Below are 23,931 nucleotides of genomic sequence, written 5' to 3'. Positions count from 1 at the left end.
TTTGTCCGAAAAGTTGGTTTGACGGCAGAAAACTCAACGAGGGCAGAGAGAGAGATTTCACATTTTCCTCCTACAGCAAGAAGCTGCAGAGGAGCTGTACACCAGTTCAGCACAGTTCACATGCAGTTTTATAGATTTTTCCATTAAAAAAAACAAACAACACAATTACGACTGTGTTACAATTACGATTAAAAAAACAAGCTTGACGGGAGAGTTAACCTGTAAGTAAACTCTGACCCATGCGTACGAACATTTTGGCTGAAGCCAGATTGTGATGATGACGCCTCTCACACATTTAATTTCACTTAATATCAAAGCGTTAATCCACGTCATCGTAAAAACTGTACTTGGGCATGTAGTGGAGCCATAACTATTCCATTAACTATTCTATTAACACCTTTCGCTTTGCCATGATGCCATGGTGGCTTTTGTGCGCTCGTACACTTTTCAACCGTCACGGTTTCCAAAGGGCTTTACAGCTACACTATATTGCCAAAAGTATTCACTCACCCATCCAAATAATTGAAATCAGGTGTTCCAATCACTTCCATGGCCACAGGTGTACAAAATCATGCACCAAGGCATGCAGACTGTTTCAACAAACATTTGTGAAAGAATGGGTCGCTCTCAGGAGCTCAGTGAATTCCAGCGTGGTACTGTGATAGGATGCCACCTGTGCAACAAGTCCAGTCGTGAAATTTCCTCGCTCCTAAATATTCCACAGTCAACTGTCAGTGGTATTATAACAAAGTGGAAGCAATTGGGAACGACAGCAACTCAGCCACGAAGTGGTAGGCCACGTAAAATGACGGAGCGGGGTCAGCGGATGCTGAGGCGCATAGTGCGCAGAGGTCGCCAACTTTCTGCAGAGTCAATCGCTACAGACCTCCAAACTTCATGTGGCCTTCAGATTAGCTCAAGAACAGTGCGTAGAGAGCTTCATGGAATGGGTTTCCATGGCCGAGCAGCTGCTTCCAAGCCATACATCACCAAGTGCAATGCAAAGCGTCGGATGCAGTGGTGTAAAGCACGCCGCCACTGGACTCTAGAGCAGTGGAGACGCGTTCTCTGGAGTGACGAATCGCGCTTCACCATCTGGCGATCTGATGGACGAGTCTGGGTTTGGCGGTTGCCAGGAGAACGGTACTTGTCTGACCGCATTGTGCCAAGTGTAAAGTTTGGTGGAGGGGGGATTATGGTGTGGGGTTGTTTTTCAGGAGCTGGGCTTGGCCCCTTAGTTGTGGGAACAGTTTGGGGATGGCCCCTTCCTGTTCCAACATGACAGTGCACCAGTGCACAAAGCAAGGTCCATAAAGACATGGATGAGAGAGTTTGGTGTGGATGAACTTGACTGGCCTGCACAGAGTCCTTACCTCAACCCGATAGAACACCTTTGGGATGAATTAGAGCGGAGACTGAGAGCCATGCCTTCTCGTCCAACATCAGTGTGTGACCTCACAAATGCGCTTCTGGAAGAATGGTCAAAAATTCCCATAAACACACTCCTAAACCTTGTGGAAAGCCTTCCCAGAAGAGTTGAAGCTGTTATAGCTGCAAAGGGTGGACTGACGTCATATTAAACCCTATGGATTAAGAATGGGATGTCACTTAAGTTCATATGCGAGTCAAGGCAGGTGAGCCAATACTTTTGGCAATATAGTGTAAGTCTCGTTCACCCATTCACACAGCGATGGCGACCGAGCTGCGGTTCCCAAAGTCTTGGGCTCAAGGACACTTCGACATGACGGGGGGAGCTGGGGATCGAACCCCAAACCCACTCTACCCTGCTCTACCTCCCATGCTAACCACCATGCTGCCCCCCCCACACTACGCACTGTTTTATAAATGAGACCCCTAGGCAGTGGCTACTACATGATCTTGGCTAACCTGACTATAAGCGGGGGGCTCTGTCGACCAGCATGCTTCAGCTGATAAGGCAACTACCGGTGCGCCGCCGGAACGCTCCAGGTAAAACTCATGCCCTAGAATTTCTGTTCCGTGCTTGCGATTAGTCGCGATAAAAAAACAAAACAAACAAACAAACAAACAAAAAAACATGTCACGGGGCCCAAACATTAGTCCTCTTCCGAATGCTTTTGGGACGAATATGTGAAAGACTGTAAGCACTGTACTTACAGCCTGTTTTATAGGTTTAAAAGTAGATTAAGTTCATGGTCTGTGGTGTTAAAATCTGTAGCGTTAAAATGTTAAAAGCGTTATCGACAGTTTAAAATCGTTAAACTGCTAAAAAAAAAGACGTTTCTCACATTCTGATGGGTTAAAAGAAGATGTAAAAGTGTTGAGCTGTGGTCTTCTAGATAGTCTTGATCTAAGATCCTGCGATCGATTGCTTTTGTCTCAAGTCGCGGTATTTTCCTCAATAATCACTCGATGCTCGATGAAAAACACTTCGGCAAGGGGCTTCGACGTTGCTCGTCGATCAGCCCCTGACCTGAGAGCCGATCAGCGGAGAAATATCAATCACATGCAGGAAAATACGCGGACAGAAAGCTAAACGAGGTCAGCTCTCCACAGACCCGCGGTCCGGGCCTCCTCCATATGGACATGAATTACGAGCCGTTCGCTGGAAACATGAATCATTCCCCTCTGCTGCTTACTCTCTGAGCAGGATGATAAAAAAAAAACCTTCACACCAACATCTGATGAAACACCCAGACCCAGATACCTGACCGGAGGCTCTCTTAATATGTACAGAAGCCATGGAAGGTGCGAAACATTGTTTCACAGGAGAGCATAACGTCTGAAAAGGTGACGTCATCTTTGAGCAACGGGCTACTCAAACAAGGTGAATCATGGTCAGACAACATCAGCCGTTAAAAAGGGGGGGATTTATAGCCTTCAGATGAAGGCGTACGGCACCCAAGAGACAAAAGAAGCATCAAAAGTTATTTTGTTCATCATTAGTTGTTGTTTACATCTTGCTCAGACCAACTCAGAAGCAATTATTTTGCGATTTCAGTGCTTTTGTGGCTTAGTTCAGTTTTACTCTAGAAGCTCCCCTTCATATTTATAATGATAAGCTTTTCTGTATTTTACAGTTTACTGATCACCGTTCATCTGTGTTGCAGCTGTGTTAAAGGGGACCTATTACGCTCATGTCCAGCTCTATATTTTCATTTTGTCTTTGGAAGAATTCCCAAAGGCGAACTGTAAACCTACCGTTACTAAGCAACGTTGACATAAACATAAACATCTGGTCTATGCCTGGAGCAGAGATACCATATAAGGACATCCGTGCCTCTCTGACATCAGATAGACACGGCGGTTGAAAAGACTGAAACGGAGCGTTCAGAGCAGTCTGAAGCCTGAAGCTTTTGGCTCACAGGGATTACTGTTACATACGTTTAGCTCATTATTTGGCAACTTTGGCAACATTTAGTATGAATATCCAACAATGTAACATTATATATATGAGGAAAAGCATAATAGCATATACAGCATAATTAGCATAATAGGTCCTCTTTAAGTTATTGCTGCTGCTTCACATATTTCCATCAGTGAACCAGCGGGAGAAATTTGTTGCAGGAACTTCGTCAGCAGAGCTAACAGATGTGAACATGTGTGGTGCTATTTGGTCAGCGGATCAGGCAACAGGCTCTGCTTTGGTTTGTGTGAACTCTTAATTAATTTATTTTTTTACTCTCCAAGCAAATCTCCAAACCCCATTTCCTTTGGATCATCAAAATAAATTCTGTGGCGTCAGCAGGATTATTACAGGGAGCTCTCGGTTTATGGAAAAGGCCCGATGGCCACTCGCTCTGCCGTGCACACGTACATCTGACCTGAGTGCAGTCAGCGAGACGAGAAAGATGGAAACGTGTTTAGAATGAAGCAACTGCTCCATTTTTTTTTTGCCTATATTTGTTCACATTTTGGCAATTTTTTAAAACTGTATTGCTGAACTCCAGCCTGGGCGCCCTCTTAGATCAGCTGATAGTGGCCTCCGGTCATTCCCGTTGGGCTTTTGCAGGCCGGTCCCCCAAACTCTGGAATGACTCACCTGCTGAGATTAGGTTTGTCAAATCTATTAAATCTCTTCTTAAAAACACAAAGCAAAAGAAAAAAAAATGCTTGATTTATTTATATTTTATTGTTTTATTGTTTTTTTGTGAGGCACTTTGAGATCAGATCCAATGTTAAGAAAAGTGCAATATAAATAAAGTTTGTCATTATTATTATTATTATTATTGTTAAAAGTATGCTGAATTAGCTATTAGCAGCTCCTGTTTGCAGTGTACCCGTGGATGTGCAGACAACTATCACTGGATTACTTTGATACTGAAGAAAACTTAAGAACGCGATGATTCTCATGGGGGTTCTGAAGCGTCTTTTTTCAATGATTTCTGGGTGTTTTTTTTTATTTGCAATGGACATTGGCGATAACGGTAGATAGCCTTTGAAAGTCACACTGAGTCGAAAACATGTGTGTCATGTCCGTGTGTTCAGATTGCTGTGCAAACTACAAACCCATGGTTTTCAGAACACCTGCCTCACATCTCTCCCTTCAACTCTCCCAAGGGGGGTGCACATATTGTACAATATGTTATTACATATTGGAGGTCACTCCAACTCCGCCCTCAGCTAGTCAGGTGCCAGCTAGGCCTTACATATTTTTACTTATGTACTCCATGTCTTCTGATGTATTTTTAAAGGCTGCTGAAAAGCACATTTCCCTTGAAGGCAAAATAAAGTCACGTGAACTCTTCTCATATGTATATATAAATACATCTATCTTTGAGCTTTTGAGCACCTGACTTAGAAATAGAAACTTTCAGACAGCGGCCCCAGCAATGGCCCCCGGGACACCTGACCCAGTTGTGTCAGTGGGCAGTGGAGGTCATTACTTTTTTTTTATATGATGAAAAACATCCATTTTTTGGGTGGAGTTTTTGCCTTTGAGAATTATGTTGTATGGTCCTCTACAGCAGTGGTTCCCAACCTGGGGGTTATTTTAGAAGTTCATATCTTCATCTATTTATTATAAAGCCCGGCCGCTTGGACTATTAAAACATATGTACGATAGTGAAATAAAAAAAAAACTGTGTAAAACTGTGTTCCTAAAAATATAAGGAGAAATTGTTGGATACATTGCAATATCCACGGGATATAGTCTGTTCAGAATTGTATACAAACTGCTAGTTTCACACAAACGCCCTGCAGGTACCAAGTTCACTGTTTAGGCTATTTTTATGCAATGACTATTATGAAATACACATAAAGATATTCAGAAGAAAGTAGGCTACTTTTTCCCCTTTTTTGTAATTGCACGTGGGTGGGGTCGTCAGTGTATATACAGTGGTAAAATCAAGGTACCTAAATACCATTGATCTACAGTGTTTCATAAATCATTTGAACAGCTCGGACGGTGAACAGAGGAAAAGTAAATGAGTTGGGAATATGGGAGTACATGCATATACACATTTGTTGATCACATCAATCAGTAAAAAATGAGGCCGCATCACCGGAGAGGCTGACTGATGTGCGGTGTCACCGTTTAAACGTGTGTCAGAACAAACATCAGTCACTTCCAGGAGTGGAGAAACCTGGGACATCAGATCCGGAAGTATGGCATGTGGCGATATGGTTTCCAGCGGATGCAGACCGTGGCTGGTGGTGCAGGGATGTGGAGATGTGGAGAGAATGAAAGAGTGCAAATTCAAACTCACCCTGGACAGGACAACCTCTAAGGTGATGTTCTGAGGAGGAGCGCTGGGCACTGCAGAGACAAGCACAAACAGTGTAAATACTCAAAAATCAAAGAGCCGCTTGCACAAGCAACCTTGACTTGAACGTTGAGGCTGTGGCATACAGCGCGCCGTGCTTTCTTTCGTCGCTTCAGAAATCAAAATTGGACGGGAAGGTAGAACAGATCCCGGATCACCGAGCTTAGAACCAGCGATGCGGGGGTCACGAGCCAAAACAGTGAGCGCATTCACTGACTCGGTTCATTGGTTTTTAAAACGGGTGACTTAAACAGACCTTGTTCGAAAAGCACACATACATTTGTAATAACGCACATAGATAAAAACACAGCTTTGGAATAACTCCCTGTGTTGTAGCCGCAAAGTTGTTGGAAGGTGTGTTTCTTTTTATTTTCAATTAAGCTAAGCTAACAGCCCCCCCCCTTGCTTCCAGTCTTTGTGCTAAGCTAGGCCAAACACACCTAAAATCAGTTTGTTTCTCTCAAGAGACTCTGGACCCAAACGCCTTATGCAGATGATGTTGTCAATCAGTCCTCCCGGTGACATCGGCGCAGACAGGGAGCGGGCGGAGCGGGCGGAGCAACTCCGCGACGGCGTTCAACTATCCGAGATCTGACTGCGCCACTACAGACCACCACCCAGAAACACGCCAGGTGTCATTACATGCACACACTTTATCCCTCTGAACCGTCAGGACATCAGACAGATTCTGAAGTCAGTCCCGGTTTCTTTACTTCTTGAAGTTCTCAGAAAATACCTGACTTTAAAGACTCTCTGTGAGCGTCACAGCAGATAATGATCCAACGCAAAGATGAAGGAGATGAAGAGGAAGAAGGGGTGGAAGAAGATGGAGAGAAACAAAAGAAAGAAAGCTGAGTATCTGACTAACGTTTCGGAAAAAGAAAGCAAATAAGAAGATGAGGAACAAGAGAAATGAAGGAAAACAAAGAGCAAGATAGAGACAAAAAAAAAAAGAGCAGAAGACATATGAAGCTAAAATGCGAAGGCAGATGAAGAAAATGAAGAACAGGAAGTTAGACGGCGATGATGTGAGAGATACAGGGCGTGAAAATGAAGAAAACAAATCACGCACGGAAAGAAGATGGGGAACCAGAAGATGGCAGATGAAAAAGGAAGAAAATGGGAGACAAAGACAAAGACGGAAGCGGAAGAATGGCAGGGGGGAAGAGGACGGACGGCGGGGCGGCGGAGAGGTGGCGGGCGCGTGGTTCGACGAAGGCGAAAGTGTGATGTTTCACATTGAGAATCAAAAGTGTTTCGGTTCTCGAATGAACTCTGCGTCTGTTCAACCAGACGCCTGATTAACTGTCAGCAGCTTATCTATTGATTCAGCTGCTCGCTGTCTGTGTGTGTGTGTGTGTGTCAGTTTTATTGTGGATTCAATTAGCCCACAAGTCATTGTTATCATCGAGGCACAGCCAGAAGATTCACAATACAGCCGCTCTGCATCTGTGTGTGTGTGTGTGTGTGTGTGAGTGTGTGTGCGCTTGCAGCTGGACAGAATGCCTCTAGGTGGCTTTTGTTTTCACAGGCAGTAGAAAGTTTAAATATTTACCAATATTTCACATTTCCTGGCGAAAAAATGATGCCCACACAGTGCCGACTAGTGGTTCGAGCAGTTGAGTATTTGGTGAAACTCGACAATAAAATTATTCAATATTAAAGGTCCAATATGATGCTCGTTTCTGGCTGTATATTTTTATTCTGGGGCTCCTCTAGAGTAGCTTTGCACGATTCACAGTTAAAAAAAAAAAGTCCTTATTTATCTTCTCCTGGCCCTTTCTGCAGCCCCTCAGTTGAAACAAGTCTGAAACAAGCCGTTTCAGATGAACTGAACAACCTCCAAACACTTGAAGAGTAGTCCTGAGCAGAGCGCTCCAATAACTCAGACAGACTGAGCGGGTGGATGAGCGTCCCTGTATTTGGTGGGTGGTGCTGTGCCTGGGCCAGATGACCTGCTGGGGGGGGGGGGGGGGGGGCGTGGCTGACTGTATAGTTGTGACATCACAACCTAACGGAAGTCCTGACGGCTGTGGTGTGATCGTAGACATACACGTAGACTCCGCATTGGCCTTTGGATCGCGCGTCGTCAACGAATTTGTTAAGCACTGTATACATATGTCTATGGTTTTGATACTTTCACAGTATTTATACAGCAACCTAAACCTGCTTTATAACCACACAAGGCATGGAAATCTCACTTTCTACAATATGGGACCTTTAAACACACTCTCTTGATCTGCTCATGTTGCAACCTCCAGCCAGGTCGCCCTCTAAATGCAGTTCAATTTCACGTAGCTTTTCCCAGATGAAATGGTCAGAAAGAAAATGTGAATTCATGAGCGTTTCCATTAGGTGATGGAGATAAACGTCGCTACCATTAAACCAATCACAGAAGAAGAAGAAGAAGAAGAAGAAGAAGAGGCAAAAGGGCGTCGCTGAAAGAGCTGCAGTCGAGGCTCGAGTGATGGAAAACATGACATTTCAAGCGTTTCCACTCGGGTTCTTTAACATGCAAATTGCAAATGTGCATGAAAACAGGTGACCCAGGTGACCCAGTAGCCCCCCTGCGACATAATCCTACAGTGTGACGTTTAGTGTGGCCAGATACCTCAAATAATAGTTCAAACTCCTCAGTTATGCATGTGAGGATCTGTGGATCTGCACAGATGGAATATCTTTTGGGGTGTGTCCACTATATATATATATATATATATATATCACCTGTTTTAATATTGTCTTTCTTTGGACTCTTCAATACTTTCAAACTTTATGAATACCTCTTGAAAAATGTTTATTGTGTAACGTGTCATTTGTGATATGCACACTGATTTCCGCTCAGGCTTTTGCTCGCTGAATGTTTCTATCATTGACTTTTGACACATTTTCTGTTGATTCTCTCCGTTCTTCCCAAACTTAAATACTGACCCACCCCCCCCTCTCTCTCTCACTCGCTCGCTCATTGTGTGTGTGTGTGTGTGGGCTCCATTAGTGTGTCAGGCTAAGAGGCTCTAAAATGAAGCAGCTCCTCTTTCTCATCCCCCTGCTTAATTAAAGACCCCCGAGTCCCCCTAATGAAACAACTGACAGCAGGAGAGAGAGAGAGGGAGAGAGAGAGAGAGAGAGAGAGAGAGAGAGAGAGAGAGAGAGTGTGTACGAGAATGTGTGTTTGGGAAAAAAAGAGGGGATAAAGTGTGTGTTGCTATTGCTTGGCTCGTTTTTCTATATTTCCTGCTCCTTCATCCAAACCACAGATGGCCCCTCTCTCTCTCTCTCACACACACACATACACACACACACACACACAGCGTCAGGTAATAGGCAGCACCTGGTCCAGCAGTTCTCCGGTCTCAGCTGAACGGCTGCAGAGCTTCAAACTGGGACCAGTTGAAGCCAGTCACGCTGCAGACCAACAGACGCACTCTCAGTACACTGTGTGTTTTACACCATTCATACCCAGCCCTAATTTAAAGGGGTTTTACTTTGAAATGCCGCATGGACAATAGTTTGGAAGAGATTGCAACCTGAACAACAATAATCAGGAAGTAAGGATGCTAATGTTACTTTAAAAGTTACTGCACTTCAAGGGCGTCATTGGTAATGGTAGGGACGGTGGCGGAGTGTCCCTACCACTTTTCTGATTACCTAAAATTGTCCCCGCCCCACTAATTTGACACTCTTCAGATTTCCGTCCCACTGTCGAACCTCTTCCTCTTGGCAGGTCCAGTTCATCTTTAAAAAGAAAAAGGTCCACAGAAATGATATTGTCCCCCATAACGTGTGTGATGTCATCAGGCTCATAGCTACCATTGAGATCATGTCGTCGGTATTTTGGGGGGGGTGAGTTTTTGCAAACTATTATTATGTGTAACTTTTTTCGCGGTAACTTTATTTTGAAATGTAGACCTTAACTCCAGTATTTCATATCCTGTGGTGTAAATGGCCACAACATGATGGTAAACCAGGTTGTTTCTTGTTTTTTTTCTTTTTTCAGGTCTGTTTGAGCAACAGAAACACTTGGGATTCCTGGGTCTTTTTTGAAATATACAGTATCTATTTGAAGGTGAGCAATGCTACTTTTATAGAATTGGCTTATTTAAATTCATAATGGAAAATGAATGCCTACATTAAACAACTGAATCAGATTGCATCGTATCGCACCGTATTGCATCGTATCGTTCTGTATTAAAATGTATCGCCCCTGAATCACATCGTAGCCCATGTACCTAGATATGTATCGGATCGTTTTATAAGGGAGAGACGCACATCCCCATGCACTTGTATATGCTAGTTTTGCACGGAACTCAACCGTTAGCGCCGGATGTCACGGTTGTGGCAAGCGGTGATGCATTCACTTACTGATGTGCGTGAGTCACCACATTGGGTATATGAGGAGATGTTAAGGTAGAGCTCACCGTCTGATTGGGTGGTGACGCCGACCGTCTCTGAGGCGGTGCCCGGTCCGTAGCGGTTGATGGCCAACACGCGAACGGTGTACTCTGTGAACTTATTGAGTCCGTCCATCTTGTAGTTGAGTCCGTTCACCTCCACACTCTGAACGCAAACACAGAGGAGCGATTACACTTCATTCCACTTGTGACCTTTGAACACTGTGTAACGTTTTGTGTTTCAATTGGACTCTCAGAAAAAGGGCAAAGAGTTTATTAAACGCCACATGAAAGTGCTGACCTGCTCCTTGCCGGACGGGCTCTCGGTCCACAGCAGTCTGTAGCCCAGCACGGGGCCATTCGGTTGGCTGGGAGGCTCCCAGCTCACCTGGACGGAGGTGGGAGACAGAGCCTCAGCTTGGAGAGACTCCACCCTGCTGGGAACCTGGACTGTAGAGACACACAGAGACAATACAAACACTCATAGTACTGATCCTACTACCACTACTACAAGCACTACTGCTCTTCTTCTGCTACATCTACTACCATGACCACAGTGACCAAAACCATTTGGAGTGTGCGGAGCCTGTTACATTAAAGGGGTACTCCGCTGATTTAGTATCAGACCTCCATAAATTTGGTGACTCTAAGAAATGGCCAAATCAAAGCAGTAGAGGCCAGGATATCCCATTATCCCAAGATCCAAAAACACTGGATCCTGCACGGTGACATCATCGGGGTTGCCTTTTCAAACTTGAGATGACTTTCGCTGTGATTTGGCGCTATTTGAATAAGAATGAATTGAGTTATTTGCCTCAATGTCGCTAGGCTAGCCACATTCCTGATGCCTGTTTATAGTATTCTTACAGTTTTTTCGAGCTAATTAGCGCTAAATGTGTTGAGTTGGCCCAGTTTGACCTATAGGAGCTAGTTTTTGCTTTTGGTCTACCAGTATCTCTGGGACACTCTCCCCAGCAGAAAGGGTCTGATAAAATGATTTCATTTGATTTCATCCTCGAAAAAGTCTTTTCCCAAAGGTGTTGAAATTAAGGGGGTTGTTTCATAATCCGGGTGGTCTTATATTTACACAACACATTCAGAAATATCTAGAAATGTACACGATACACAAAACAAAGACCACAGATTCAACAGAGTATAGGTATGTATATACGGCTTTTAAAAAGAAAGATATTTTAGTGTGTGCATGTCTTACGGTCAGGTTTGGTGGTGATCCTCAGGGGGGCAGAGCTGTCTCCTGGCCCCACGTCGTTGTAAGCGATGACTCTGAAGCTGTAGCTCTCCTCTGGTTTCAGGTTGGACACTGTCAGCTCCAAAGACTCCGGCTCCGACACGTTCACTGACCGCTCCCTGACACAGGGAATCGCAGTGTCATACACTGAACTATTTTTCATTACAATGATAATAAAAAAAAAACAATAATAATGTTTTTATTATCACCACATTTTCTTACTCGTAATATTTATTTTATATTACTTGTTTATTTTTTTTTTATATGTTTTGTTTTATTTCATCATGAAAATCAGACGTTGATCAGGGTTGATACTCCTTAAATGCCACTGCATTTAAAAGAGAATCCACTTTGTAGCAGTGCGGATAATCGGAGCTGTAATCAACTGTAATCTGTGTAATCCCTCAGTGACTGCAGCTAATCCTCAGATTACAGCACCTCTGCAGCCTCTCACTCCTCAACTATTCACCAACTGAAGAGGCCGCTGCAAAGATTAAAATGTTTCCACTGCAGCATCAAATACACGCTGTGGCTTTTAGTCTGCGCAGTTCACCGTAAAGCTGACAGAGAATATATATATTTGGAGTGATTTTTGTTATACTAAACATTGGAGGTATTTCTTTTTGAAAATCCTGCTGACGACAAGGATGGGAAACTTCCATCTTGGCAGAATTTTGTTCCTCTTTGGTGAGAATTGATAAGAAAAACATTGTACATGTTGAGGAATCTTTGTCGCACGGAACTCACTGCAGTTTCTTGTCTTGATTTTATCCAGTGAGAAACACAAAAGAGTTTCAGATTGTAACTGATCCTGAATTTAGATTGAAGGGAGGATGAAAACAATGCAATTAATTTATGTGTCCACTAAATAAATGACTGCTGCCAGGGATTGAAAGAGTTTAAAATTGGCAACATCAGAATCAGAATCAGAGTCAGCAAGCAATGATGGATGAATCGCAATTACTTCTGCTCATTTCAAGTCAACATTCCCATCAGCCCCTGCTGTACTTTGTTTTTAGTGCTAATTAGCGAATATTAGCGCGCTAACACACCGAACCAAGATGGCGAACGTGGAACTGCTAAATGTCAGCATGTTGGCAGTTCTAATGTTTACCATGTTCACCATCTGTGACAGCGGTACTAACTGCTAATGTCGCCATGCTAACATGCCCACAATGACGACATTAGCATGTAGCTCAAAGTGCCGCCGTCACAGAGCTGCTAGCATGGCTGTAGGCTTCTTAAAATTATTCATTTTCATGCTATCTGCACTTGACAACTACAGTATGGTTGAGGTTAGCGAAAAGGTCGTGATTAGTCTCTAACAGGACGTCAACTGTGGTCTCAAAGTCAGACATGCTACTTGACCATCCACCATCCCGACCTCCAGACCTTTACTTTCTGCCTCATGACATATAAGACACGTCTTATATGATACTTCCTGCGTTGGCATTGGACGTAATTTTTTGGGGTGCGGATCAGTCAAATATATAGACGTAATTCTAGGGATACTGGACTGCAGTGGACAGAGGAGAGCCAGCTCAGACTCCCTTGTCTGGGTCTGCTGAGATGAGTCTTGTCTACAGTCACAAAACCATAACAGCTGGTCCAGTATTTATCTACTTCCGGCCACAGACTGTAGGCTGCATGTACACCTGTGCGACACCTGTGCACCTTTGTGGACTGACAGCATCCATTCATAAGAACATGTGTTCTCGTGTCACTGCTTAACTGGGTCCAGAGTGCCAACGTCTGGTGTGGTTTATGTGAAGTCTATCAAAGGGCTGCTGCGCGAGACGTTAACAAAAGCAATAATCCGCCATTGTTGTTACTGTTGTTCACTTTACATTACACGTTACGTTACATTACACGTTTGTGTACGCATGGAACAAATGAGCCACCGCATGTTCATTCATGAGCTTTAGAGGTGTCGGTAGTGTATTTGTTAACACCCATGCTAGCTAAGCTAAGCTAAGGACATCCTGAATCAAGATCCACACACAACACACATGACACGAGATTGATATCAATCTTCTTACCTTTCACAAGGAGCTATACTACTCAAATGGAGATACCCCTATCTCTCTTTACATATGGATGAAGGACATTATGCTATGTTTGAAAAAAAACAAAACAATCAAAAATCAAACATCTGTGTGAGACCATTTTCTGTCCTTGCTGCTCCTAAACATTATCGTAAGGAGATGGTAGTGCGCTTGCTCAATGGGCCACACAATGTGGAAGCTATGTGGAAGATCTGTGTAATTTTTAACCCGGAAGTTGAACTGCGCCACTGAGCGACTTTCATAGGAATTCATACGCCTCCGACGCTATAGCCAGCTCTCTTTATACATCCTTGATAGAAACATGTAGGTGCATCCTCTTGTTCTTGTCTTCCCCAGAGTGAGGTGTATCTCTGTGTGTCCACTACAGAGATAGGTCAATGGTTAGCCTAGCTTAGCACAAAGACTTCCAACAACTCGAGAACTGTCTGATTTACATGTATCTTTTTAGTTAACAACAAGAGCTCAAACCTGGCAACCCCATAATGGACTGTAATATTTTAAGGGACCTTTAATGGGTGAAAACCCCTTGAAATATAAAAATAATACATACATAAACAATAAGCTATTTGAACATTTCTAAGGGGCTTTCATCCATTAAACGCCCTTACTTAATGTCAACACCCCCTTATACCCTTGTTATATTGGAATCAATTAATTAGTTATTAATTACACCAAATTTGGAGCCAGTGCCTGTAACCCTATAACTCTTTATAACTATATTGATGATTGTGAAAGGAAATGGACCATTTTTTAATCACTAGACCATTGCAATGAATTTGGAGATAAGGTTTTCCAGGATCTGTTCCACTGTTGGACTGTCGGACTGCTTTAAAGGCAGGGCGCTACCAGACCTTTAAGGTTTCAGTTGTATCCCCTGCCGTGGGATTATTTCTTTGACAGGCTGTTCTTTTTAAAAATGTCATAACATGTTGATCCTCATCTCACTTTTCCTAGTACAAGCAGCACTGTGACAGCGAGTTATAAGAGGTCATATATTTCAGTCAATCAGTTGTTGGGTTGCCAGGTTTGAGCTCTCTCTCCTAACTCTTCCGTCAACAAAACCCAGCCGACACTAGCGTTTTCACCTCGATTGAAAGGTTAATTCCCTTTGAAGGTAGCAATTAAGGGACGGCTTTCCCTATTTGGTGGGTTTTCTTCACCCTTTACAAGAACCTGCAGAAAACCCAATTTTAAATTCTTCACAGTATTGCAATCCATCAACCAGTCCATTAATCATCCTACTTAAAATCCCATTAAAATACTGTCGTTCAATAAACAAGACACAACATGCAAATTAGACAGCTTGAGAAAGGGAAAGTTGGTGAAATTTTAGGGCCCATTTCGTCGAGAGGTCACCACAGTCCTCAGCAGACTGAGATTGTCCACTGCCAAATGTCATGCCAGTCTAGGTAATTATCAAGATATCTGTCTCTAGACCAAAGTGTTGGGACTGACAAACTGACCGAGCAACAAATCACCCAATATCAGCAGCAGCAGTAGAGAGACACAAAGGTTACAGAAAACACAAGAGTTGAGAGGAGTTCTCAGGGTTTATGAATCCATATTTTAGTAAAAAGGCTGAGAGGCCAAGCTGGATGTCGAGTTAACCAGCAGGTCTGCTTCTGTCACACAGCGTGAATTCTCTTTGCCCTTCAAAGGCCACAGTCCGGGGTCATTCCGTCCGTTCAAAAACTAATAATTCACCGACGGTGAGAGACGGACTCATCCCATCATCTTTCTGGTGTTTCTCCTTATTTTCTCTCTGCTTGACAGCAGGGTGGGCAGGACCTTTCTCACCCAAGGTTAGGGAAGGGTTGCGGTTAGCCTGTAACAGGACGCAAACTCTGGTCTCCTGTGAGAAAAGGCAGACATGCTACTTGCCCATCCACCATCCCGACCTCCAAACCATTACTTTCTGCTTCCCGACATATAGGACGCTGCTTCCTGGGTTGGCATTGGATCTACATTTTGGGGTGCGGATCAGTCAAATATAACGCAGTGGTTAGCACCGTCACGCGCGAGGTGGTAGGGGTTTGATCCCCCCAAGTCATGCCAAAGTGTTCTTCAGCAAGACACTGAACCCTAAGTTGCTCAGTGGCGTGGCATGGCAGCTTGGTCGCCATCGGTGTGTGAATGAGACTTAACTGTGAAGTGCTTTGGGAACCGTGAAGGTTGAAAAGCGCTATGTAAGTGAGACCATTTACCGAAAGTAAATGTTGTGTTTCTAATCTGTTGATGATCTGACAGATGATCACTCGTACAAGCCCGCCCTTGTCAGGGTTTAAGTCTAAGCTCTTCTTCTCCTTCGCTTTTGTTGTTTAGAAGCAGTTGGCAAACTGCTTTTAAGTGCATTACCACCACCTTCAGGATTTGGGGGGGGCGGGGTTAAAGTTCACAACATAATGTCACACAAATGGGCCACATAGTGTCACTCCTACACCGCTGCACAACCCTCCGTTAATCGACGCAACCGTCGGATTCCGTCTGAATGCAGCCTAATCCTTAATGGGCGGAGGTCCAGCGTTTATCATGGAAATAGGTTTAAGCTATGTTCCTGTCACAGAGTGTAGGCTGCATGTACAACATGTGCAACACCTGTGTGGGACAAATACCAGAATATGTTTAGTACCACTGACGTGCAAAATGGTGGCACCTGTGAGTACCCTAACATATTCTGAAAATAACAATAAAGAGTATGACATGCTGAGCTATGACATGCTGAGCTATGACGTGTAGCGACTCGGCCAGAAGCCTCTGAATAGAGAGTGAAAGCTCATCTTTTCGTCCATCTAATACTCTTTGCTTTCCTTCTGTTTCCATTTTTCTCTCTTGATCTTTTTTTCAATATATTTCCTGGAAGTCATTACAACTGACAAAAAAAAAAATGTCATCCTCCCTTCTTGCTGTCTCCCTTCCTCCTGTAATCTTTTATTGTTTTCCCTCTCCGTCTCCCTCCCTCCCTCCCTGCCTCCTCTGTCTCATTTTTTTCTGCAAGTTATTAGTGCTGAAAAGAAAAAAAACCCCATCTCTGTGTTTTTCTCTAAGTCATTAGAACTGACAAAACCCCTCTGCCTCTGTTCTTTCTGTAAGTCATTAGGACTGACAGAATCTCTCCGTCACATCGTTTCATGATGGAACTTCAGTGGCTCTTTTGTCCAGCGTACCGTTCAGAGCAGTAAAGCACTGCAGGCCGGTTAGTCCCTGGTGTAACAAAGCTTAAAAGCCTGGATGTGAAGCCTTCAGCTGGAGCCCCAACTGTCAGAGGTTACCATTTAACATCAGCGGGGGACTTGCCAACATGTCACCCAGAGACTTTTCTAGTAAACGTTCAGAGCTGCTGAGAGCAGCAGAGCTGTGATCAAAGGCAAAAAAGTGTTGTCTTTGACAAACTGTTAGTATACAACTCCAACGCCATCAGTCCTGTGTCCCTTTACAAGTCAATAGCATGGACCTTCCTGTTATACAGCATTATGTTCACACACCCTCAAGTCTACAACATGGGTTCATCTACCTTTTTAGCCATGCTAGCAGTCACCGCTGTGGTCCAGACTGAAATATCCCAGCAACTATGGGATGGATTTGCCATGAAAGTTTGCATAGACATTGATGGTCCACAGTGGATGAATCTTGACCACTTCGGTGATCCCCCGATTTTTCACCTAGTGCCATCGTCAGGTCAAAATCTCAATTTGTTCAACACTTTGGTTTATGACCAAATACCTGCAAAACTAATGGCATTCCCATCTGCCACGGCTGTGTTTGGTGCTAATTGGCAAATGTTAGCGTGCTAAAACACTAAACTAGGCGAAATGTTACCTGCTCAACATCCACGTGTCAGCATGTCACCACCACAATGGAGTCTTAAAGCTACAGTAGGCAATATTATTGAGTTATAATTTCGGTTGAAATAACTCATTTTGACCATTGCATGCCACTAACAATATCTAATTGAAGGGCTCCTTTAAATAAATGTGTGTCTGTGATTTAGGTCTGAATCAAACAACCAATCAGGGTAATCAGGGGGCGTTTTGATTCCTCTCTTCCAACGGTTCTGATTCACACTCCAATCCAGAAGCCCTTGTTTGTACAGAGTTGATGTTTTTGTTGCGTGCCAGCTAACCCTGATTGGTCCAGTTTTTTTAAAAGACTAAATACAAAGGGGGGCGGGTGCTCACAGACACACATTTTTAAAGGAGCCGTTCAATTAGATATTGTTAGAGACATGCAACGGTCAAAATGAGTTATTTCAACCGAAATTATAATTCAATAATATTGCCTAATGTAGCTTTAAGTTAAGGTCCATTTATTATTATTATCTATTGTATTTTCCAAGATCAAGAATGAACTCTCTCACTCAACAATAATGATTTGTATATGCAAATACAAAACTTTGGCAGAAAGTAATGCCAATGGGATGTTCACTCTGATGGATTGCTAATTGATTTATACGGTGGCCCTGAGAGCTCAACACACCAACGCAACCTAAGAACACATGCAAACAGACAAAACACAAGCAAATGAATGATGCCTATATAACTTTGTGGTCCAGACATCCAGGTTGGGAACCACTAGCTTAAAAGAAGGATTCAGGATCCAAAAGTCCCGTCTTACCTTTCGATGCCATCCTGCGAGTAATAAATGCCGTAGGTCTGCACAGCTCCTCCGGCTTCCTCTGGGGGGCGCCAGCTGAGTCGGACAAATCGGCTGGACACTAGGACAGGGACCAGGTCGCGGGGGGCAGAGGGGAGGGCAACGCCTGGGCTGGGGGACACTGGTGGGGGATCAGAGGAGGAGGAGTAAGTCAAGGGAGTGCCAGAAGGGGCAGGGGTAGCAGGGGTAGCAGGAGGAGCAGGAGGAGCAGGGGGAGGGCGAGGAGGGGGAGGCGGTGTCTGGGCGGGTCTGTACTGAGTGGGCGTGGCCTCTGTTAATAGTTCATCCAGGGGAGGGGAAGGGAGGAGAAGCAGGGGACCAGGACGGGAGGGGGGAGGGAGGGGGGGGGGGTGCAGGAGGTGAGCAAAAGGAGGTGGTCAAAGAAAAGGAGCAAATGGCCGATGAGATGAGCAGATAAGGAACGGAAAAGATGTGGAAGAGACAAGAAGGAAGAAAAAGGAGGAAGAAGAGTGGTAAAGAAGATCACAGGCAAGAAGAAAAAAGCGGCAGAGCATCTGAAGAGTTTAGTCATCAATCATCTGCTAGCAAAGACTAAGAGTCATGTGATCTTATAACGAGCCATGCTGGATTCACTCAGACATTTCAAACAGATGTGCTTCAAAGTCAGGATTTTGTTCCTGGGAGAGTTGATATATGGGGGTTTCCAACTAAAGAGTTTGATAGTGGAGCTGTATAGACTCGTGCAACACTTGGTGGATTCTCCGACATGAAGTAGGACGTTTGAACCGATAATAACCAGCATCTGTATCTGGACACTTTATCTGGAGAATGACGTCTGGTCCAATTACACCTGGTGATTAATAAATGTTATTGTTATCTCGAGCCTGCTTTGCGATCGTTGGGATCTTAATATGCTAATTAGGTGGGCGAGGCCAGGCGGAGGGCTTGTGGGGTTACCAGGGTGACTAGTCTCAGCCATAGACTGCACGTAAAGATGGATGGACATGACAGCTCCCCAAGTGAAGCGAAGCCAAGAAAAAAAAAAAAAAAAAGTCTTGATCCCTTGCTGGAGGTGTAATGTGTGTTTACAACACGACTAAATCTGATATCACACACCACACTGCCCCTGTTCATTTGCATTGTATTGTATTCGTTTTCGCTGAAGTGTGGTGAGATCTAGACACTGAAGGAGTCAGCGCTTCTGTACAACTACCCAATAAAATTTTTTTTAGACAAAATGACGGATTTCAACTCTGAGAGCTTTCAAAAAACACAGCAGCACACACATAATTGATATCCCTACCTACACGCCAACAGTCATGGTATAATAAAACGGTGACGGTGTGACAGGGTTTGGCTCCTTATCCTCCGCCATCGCTGCCGGTCGATAAGAAGTGCGCGATTGGGATCTTTTGTCCGGACCGAGTTTACACGCAAGTCGCGCAACGAGCAAAAACCGATCTCGGCCAAATGAGGACTTGGGCGGCGATTGATGCAATTTCACCACAGTCCACAAGAACAACAATCAGGACTGCCAAGAACCCAGATTGAGAGAGGCCTTGCAGGTCCCCAGGAGACCGTGTGTGTGTGTGTGTGTGATGTGTGTGATCAGCAGTGTTACAGTAGTTCTGGCTTTTAAGTTGCCACCAATTATACTGCTATAATCCCTTAGGCAGAACACAGCAATAATCAATGTACACACACACACACACACACACACACACACACACACACACAAATACAGTGACAGACCACAGCTGATGAGTTTTCTCACTTTGTAGTGTATGCTCAGTGGTGTGTGTGTGTGTCTAAAACGCCATCAGCTGTCGTCCTCTCCTCTGGAGATGGAGGGAAATAGGAGAAAGAGGAGACAGAGGGAACGAGAGGAGAAAAAGATGAGGACGAGAAGGAAGAAAGAGGAGGAGACGGAGGAAAGAAATGTAGATGGAGGACAAAGAGGAAGAGGGGGGAACAAAAAAACAGGAGAGACGGGAGAAGGAGGAGGAGGAGAGGAAAAGGGGATGAAGAGCCAAGGAAGGAAAGAGGAGTGAAGACCAGACGGGAGGTGAAACTGGAAGAAAAAAAGAGGGGTAGATGGAAAACAGAGGAGTGTTAACACACCTCCTCTCGTCTCTGTATGAGATGAGATTTCGGGGTGTGAAGGGCGGATTCGTTCCTGCTCAGTGACCCGGCCGAGAAAAAAAAAAAAAAAAAGACCAGCCGGCGCTGAGAAAGTAAAGCATCACTCTCAGTCCAAAATAGGCGAGCAGGGTAAATAATAGAGTCAGACACCACAGAAGAAGAGCTAGAAAACCATCTGAATAAGTGCTGAAAATTACACCGCAGTCCGCCCGACGACAGATGATACCTGCGCGCGCACACACACACACACACACACAGCCTCGTGTTTTTTTTTTTATTCCCATCACTCTGTCCATTTTCTACAAGCTGCTCTGCATTTATATTGTTTCTGCCGCCTGAATGATCTGTAGGGGAGTTTTGCTTTCAGCTCTGAGGCCTCTGCAGCAAAGAAATGTGATTCTTTATTTCTTTATTTTTCATTTTTTTGCCTGTGTTACAAAAAAAATACAAACAATGCACTGGAGAATTATAACTTGTACCTACAATAAATGGACAAAGCGCAGTCTACGGGCTCTGGGTTTGGGCACGAAACAAGCAGTTTTATGTGCTTCGACATGGATGGTTTTATAAATAAAGGTTATTATTATGATGTGAATATTACATGTGTAAGAGAATAACGTTTGGACGACAATTATATTGCTAAATTCAACTTTCTAACAGAGTTTCACATAAAAGAAAGTAAAGGAACATGACATTTACTTCCTTTTCAAATTTGACAGAGCATATTCTGTGTTCTAATAAAAACACTGAAGCACTGGGGATCAACCTGGTCAAAATAACTCTGTAAAATGATGACCATGGAGCTGCAAGTACGCCGAGCTGCAGTGGGCGAGAGGCACTGGATGACAGCAAGATCACTGCCTCTCTCTCTCCCATCACGCAACCCACATATATACGCCCTGGCCGAGGGTTACCATTATATTTGATTTTGTTTTGTGGCCCAAAGTACGAGTTGCCTCAGACACAGCAAGAGCCTTCTGGCATACGTTCAGGCGGGAATGCACCCAGGTAGATCAGCTGATGGTCAGCTGACTATACAGCCATTCACTTCGCTCACATCAGTGAATGAAAACAGCTGGCAGCATACATCGAATCTGCTGCTGTTAACTGCCGCGGTTGCTGGTCTTTGCTAAAGCTGCTGCTAACTGCTATATGCTTAACATTGACCCGTGTAGATAAATGGTAAATGATCTCACTTATATAGCGCGTTTCAACCTTCACGGTTCCCAAAGCGCTTTACAGCTAAGTCTCATTCACCCATTCACTCACACATTCACACACCAATGGCGACCAAGCTGCCATGCAAGGTGCTGGTCTCCATCGGGAGCAACTTAGGGTTCAGTGTCTTGCTCAAGGACACTTCGACATGACGGGGATCGAACCCCCAACCCGCTCTAACCAGCTTTACCTCCCGTGCGACAGTGCTAACCACTGCCCCACCATGCCGCTCACCTCCCCGGTCGTATTGTGCACCTAGCTAACAATATATGCCAAAACAATTACAAAAAATATATTTCTTTGTATACTTATTATCAAAATCCAATTGTGTTTTTCTTCCTGCAAAACAAAAAACAAAATCAAACAATCTTCAACTTTTAGCAGCACAGAGCTAAGATTCACGAGTTAGCCAGCAAGCAAAGGCGCGGTGCGTTGAGCCCACTTTTGAACGCTCAAATCGAATTCCTCCCAACGTTACCTCCCTGCCTGCCTCTCCTGTTTCACTTGGAAATATCGTCACGGTACTGTTGCTAACTGCTGCTGCAGATGTTGGTGCCATTGCCAGGAGCGGTCACACCTGCAGTTAGAAGTTGCTAGTGCCTGTCATAAACCGCTACTGCTGTTGCTAACTGCTACTGCTGCTGTTAACTGCTGCGGCTGCTGCTGCTGCTGTATGCTATCGCCTCTACCAGGAGCTACTGCCTCTGCTAACTGCTTGCCATTAACACCTACCACTGCTGTTAACTGATATGTTGCTGCTAGCTTCTGTCGATACTCATACATTTCACTGCTGCTGCTAACTTAGAGATTGCTGCCAACCACCCCAAATCTGACTATTGTAGTCTATTTATCTGAATGCTGAAATACTGCCCCTGCTAACTGACAGCAGAAAATTAGTCAGCATTCTTACACTTCCAGGTTCCCTCAACTCGAAGTCAGTGGGGTTCTTTGAATGGGTTTTTGGGTACATGCCTGAAATAAGGTCTGTGGTTACCGGGGCAACGCTAACTTCCGGGTTTGCCTACAAAAATACGCCAACCCTGCAACAACTCTATTACTAATATATATATATATATATATATATATATATATATATATAGATACATAGATCGATAGATAGACAGATAGCAGGGTCTCAGTTAAACTTTACCCACACTGCAAGAGCTTAAACATAGCGACATCTATTTTACTGTCTGTAGTGCTAAGGCAGCATAAATACATTAGGGAGGACTTCTGATGTGTAGAGGCGACGCAGACTAAATCTGTGTCTCTCCTTATCATTTTGCCTATAAATGTTCTGCGTGTCCCTCACTCCCTTGCCCTCTTTCTCTCTCTCTCTCTCTCTCTCTCTCTCTCTTTTTTAACCTCTATTTATGCAGAAGAAGACTGCTGAGCTCATTCACTCGCTTCACATTCATACTGCCTCTCACTCTCTCTCTCTCTCTGCACTCAATTTCAGGGCTCATTTCAGCCAGCTGCCGTTAAAAACCCCTGTACTACACACCCACCCACACACACACACACACACACACACACACACACACCACTCCTCTCTGCCCTCTAGTTTTAAATTCCTCTAAAATGGATATTTATTCCTGTAAATCTCCACCACTGTGGGTGAGTGAGTAAAATCTCTAAAACGTTGAGTGAGTGAGTGTGTGTGTGTGTGTGTGTGTGTGTGTGTGTGCATACTATGTGACCAAGCTGACCTGAAGGTGGAACCTGACTTTAATGGATGAAAGTTGAATAACGGCACGTAGACCCACAGAAAACAGTAGATGCTGGAGGTCGAAGAGAACACACTACACTCGAGTCACGTAGCATCTTTTAGCTGCTTCGGTTTTGTATATTTTCTCACTGACATTATTCAAAGTTAGGTCTTGTGATATTCTATATTTTTTTCTGCTTTATTTTGTGTGTGTGTGTGTGTGTGTGTGTCACAGCCGGATAAATCTTCTTCCTCTGTGCCATAGAGCTCCATTGCAGTTAAAAACACACCCGTGAGCCGCACTGCTGCACGTTCCCTTAGCTCCGTTTAGCTGCCCCAAATACTCATTAGAGCGCCGACTGTGGATTCATCCTCCGCCGAAAATAGTCCCCGACAAATGATCTATTTCCTCCTGTTTGTTTGATAAGTGAGCAGTTGTTTTTGGAAATGAATGAGCCTTTTTATTTAACAATAAAGCAACATATTTGTGAGCTTTTTCTTTTTTTTTTTTAAAGATTTACATCTTCGGACGAAACCAGTGGGCTTTTGGGTGCCACAGACAGCCAGAGGGACTCGCACATTGTTGGTTTTAAAGGATGTGCCAGTGTGATAAGTTTAACGCGACGATGATTGTGGCCAGAAAATATCAGCATTGCAATGATAATAATCCAGCTTTCCTGAAATTTTACCGTTATTACTATGAGAAATCGGGACTGTTTTGGAGTTGTTGAAGGGGTCAGCTTTAACTGTTATGTTATAGAGCTCGGCTAGCAGTGTACTACCTTGCTCCCAGGCTAAACACATC

The 23,931-nt window shown here is 44.1% G+C and overlaps 1 protein-coding gene across 1 annotated transcript in view; it reads right to left on the bottom strand.

The window, feature by feature from the left end:
* dcc (DCC netrin 1 receptor) overlaps positions 1 to 23,931 on the bottom strand; it is a 225,532-nt gene that overhangs the window by 87,622 nt on the left and 113,979 nt on the right. The window contains exons 8-12 of the mRNA XM_070924473.1: positions 18,059 to 18,218; positions 11,346 to 11,500; positions 10,434 to 10,582; positions 10,160 to 10,298; positions 5,688 to 5,737 (exon numbers count right to left, since the gene is read on the bottom strand). Coding sequence (XP_070780574.1) covers positions 5,688 to 5,737; positions 10,160 to 10,298; positions 10,434 to 10,582; positions 11,346 to 11,500; positions 18,059 to 18,218 — 653 coding nt within the window. The remainder of the gene's footprint in view (positions 1 to 5,687; positions 5,738 to 10,159; positions 10,299 to 10,433; positions 10,583 to 11,345; positions 11,501 to 18,058; positions 18,219 to 23,931) is intronic.

This window comes from Enoplosus armatus, chromosome 18, assembly GCF_043641665.1.
Source record: "Enoplosus armatus isolate fEnoArm2 chromosome 18, fEnoArm2.hap1, whole genome shotgun sequence".
Lineage (NCBI taxonomy): Eukaryota > Metazoa > Chordata > Actinopteri > Centrarchiformes > Enoplosidae > Enoplosus > Enoplosus armatus.
This window is presented reverse-complemented; position numbering and strand designations above follow the sequence as displayed.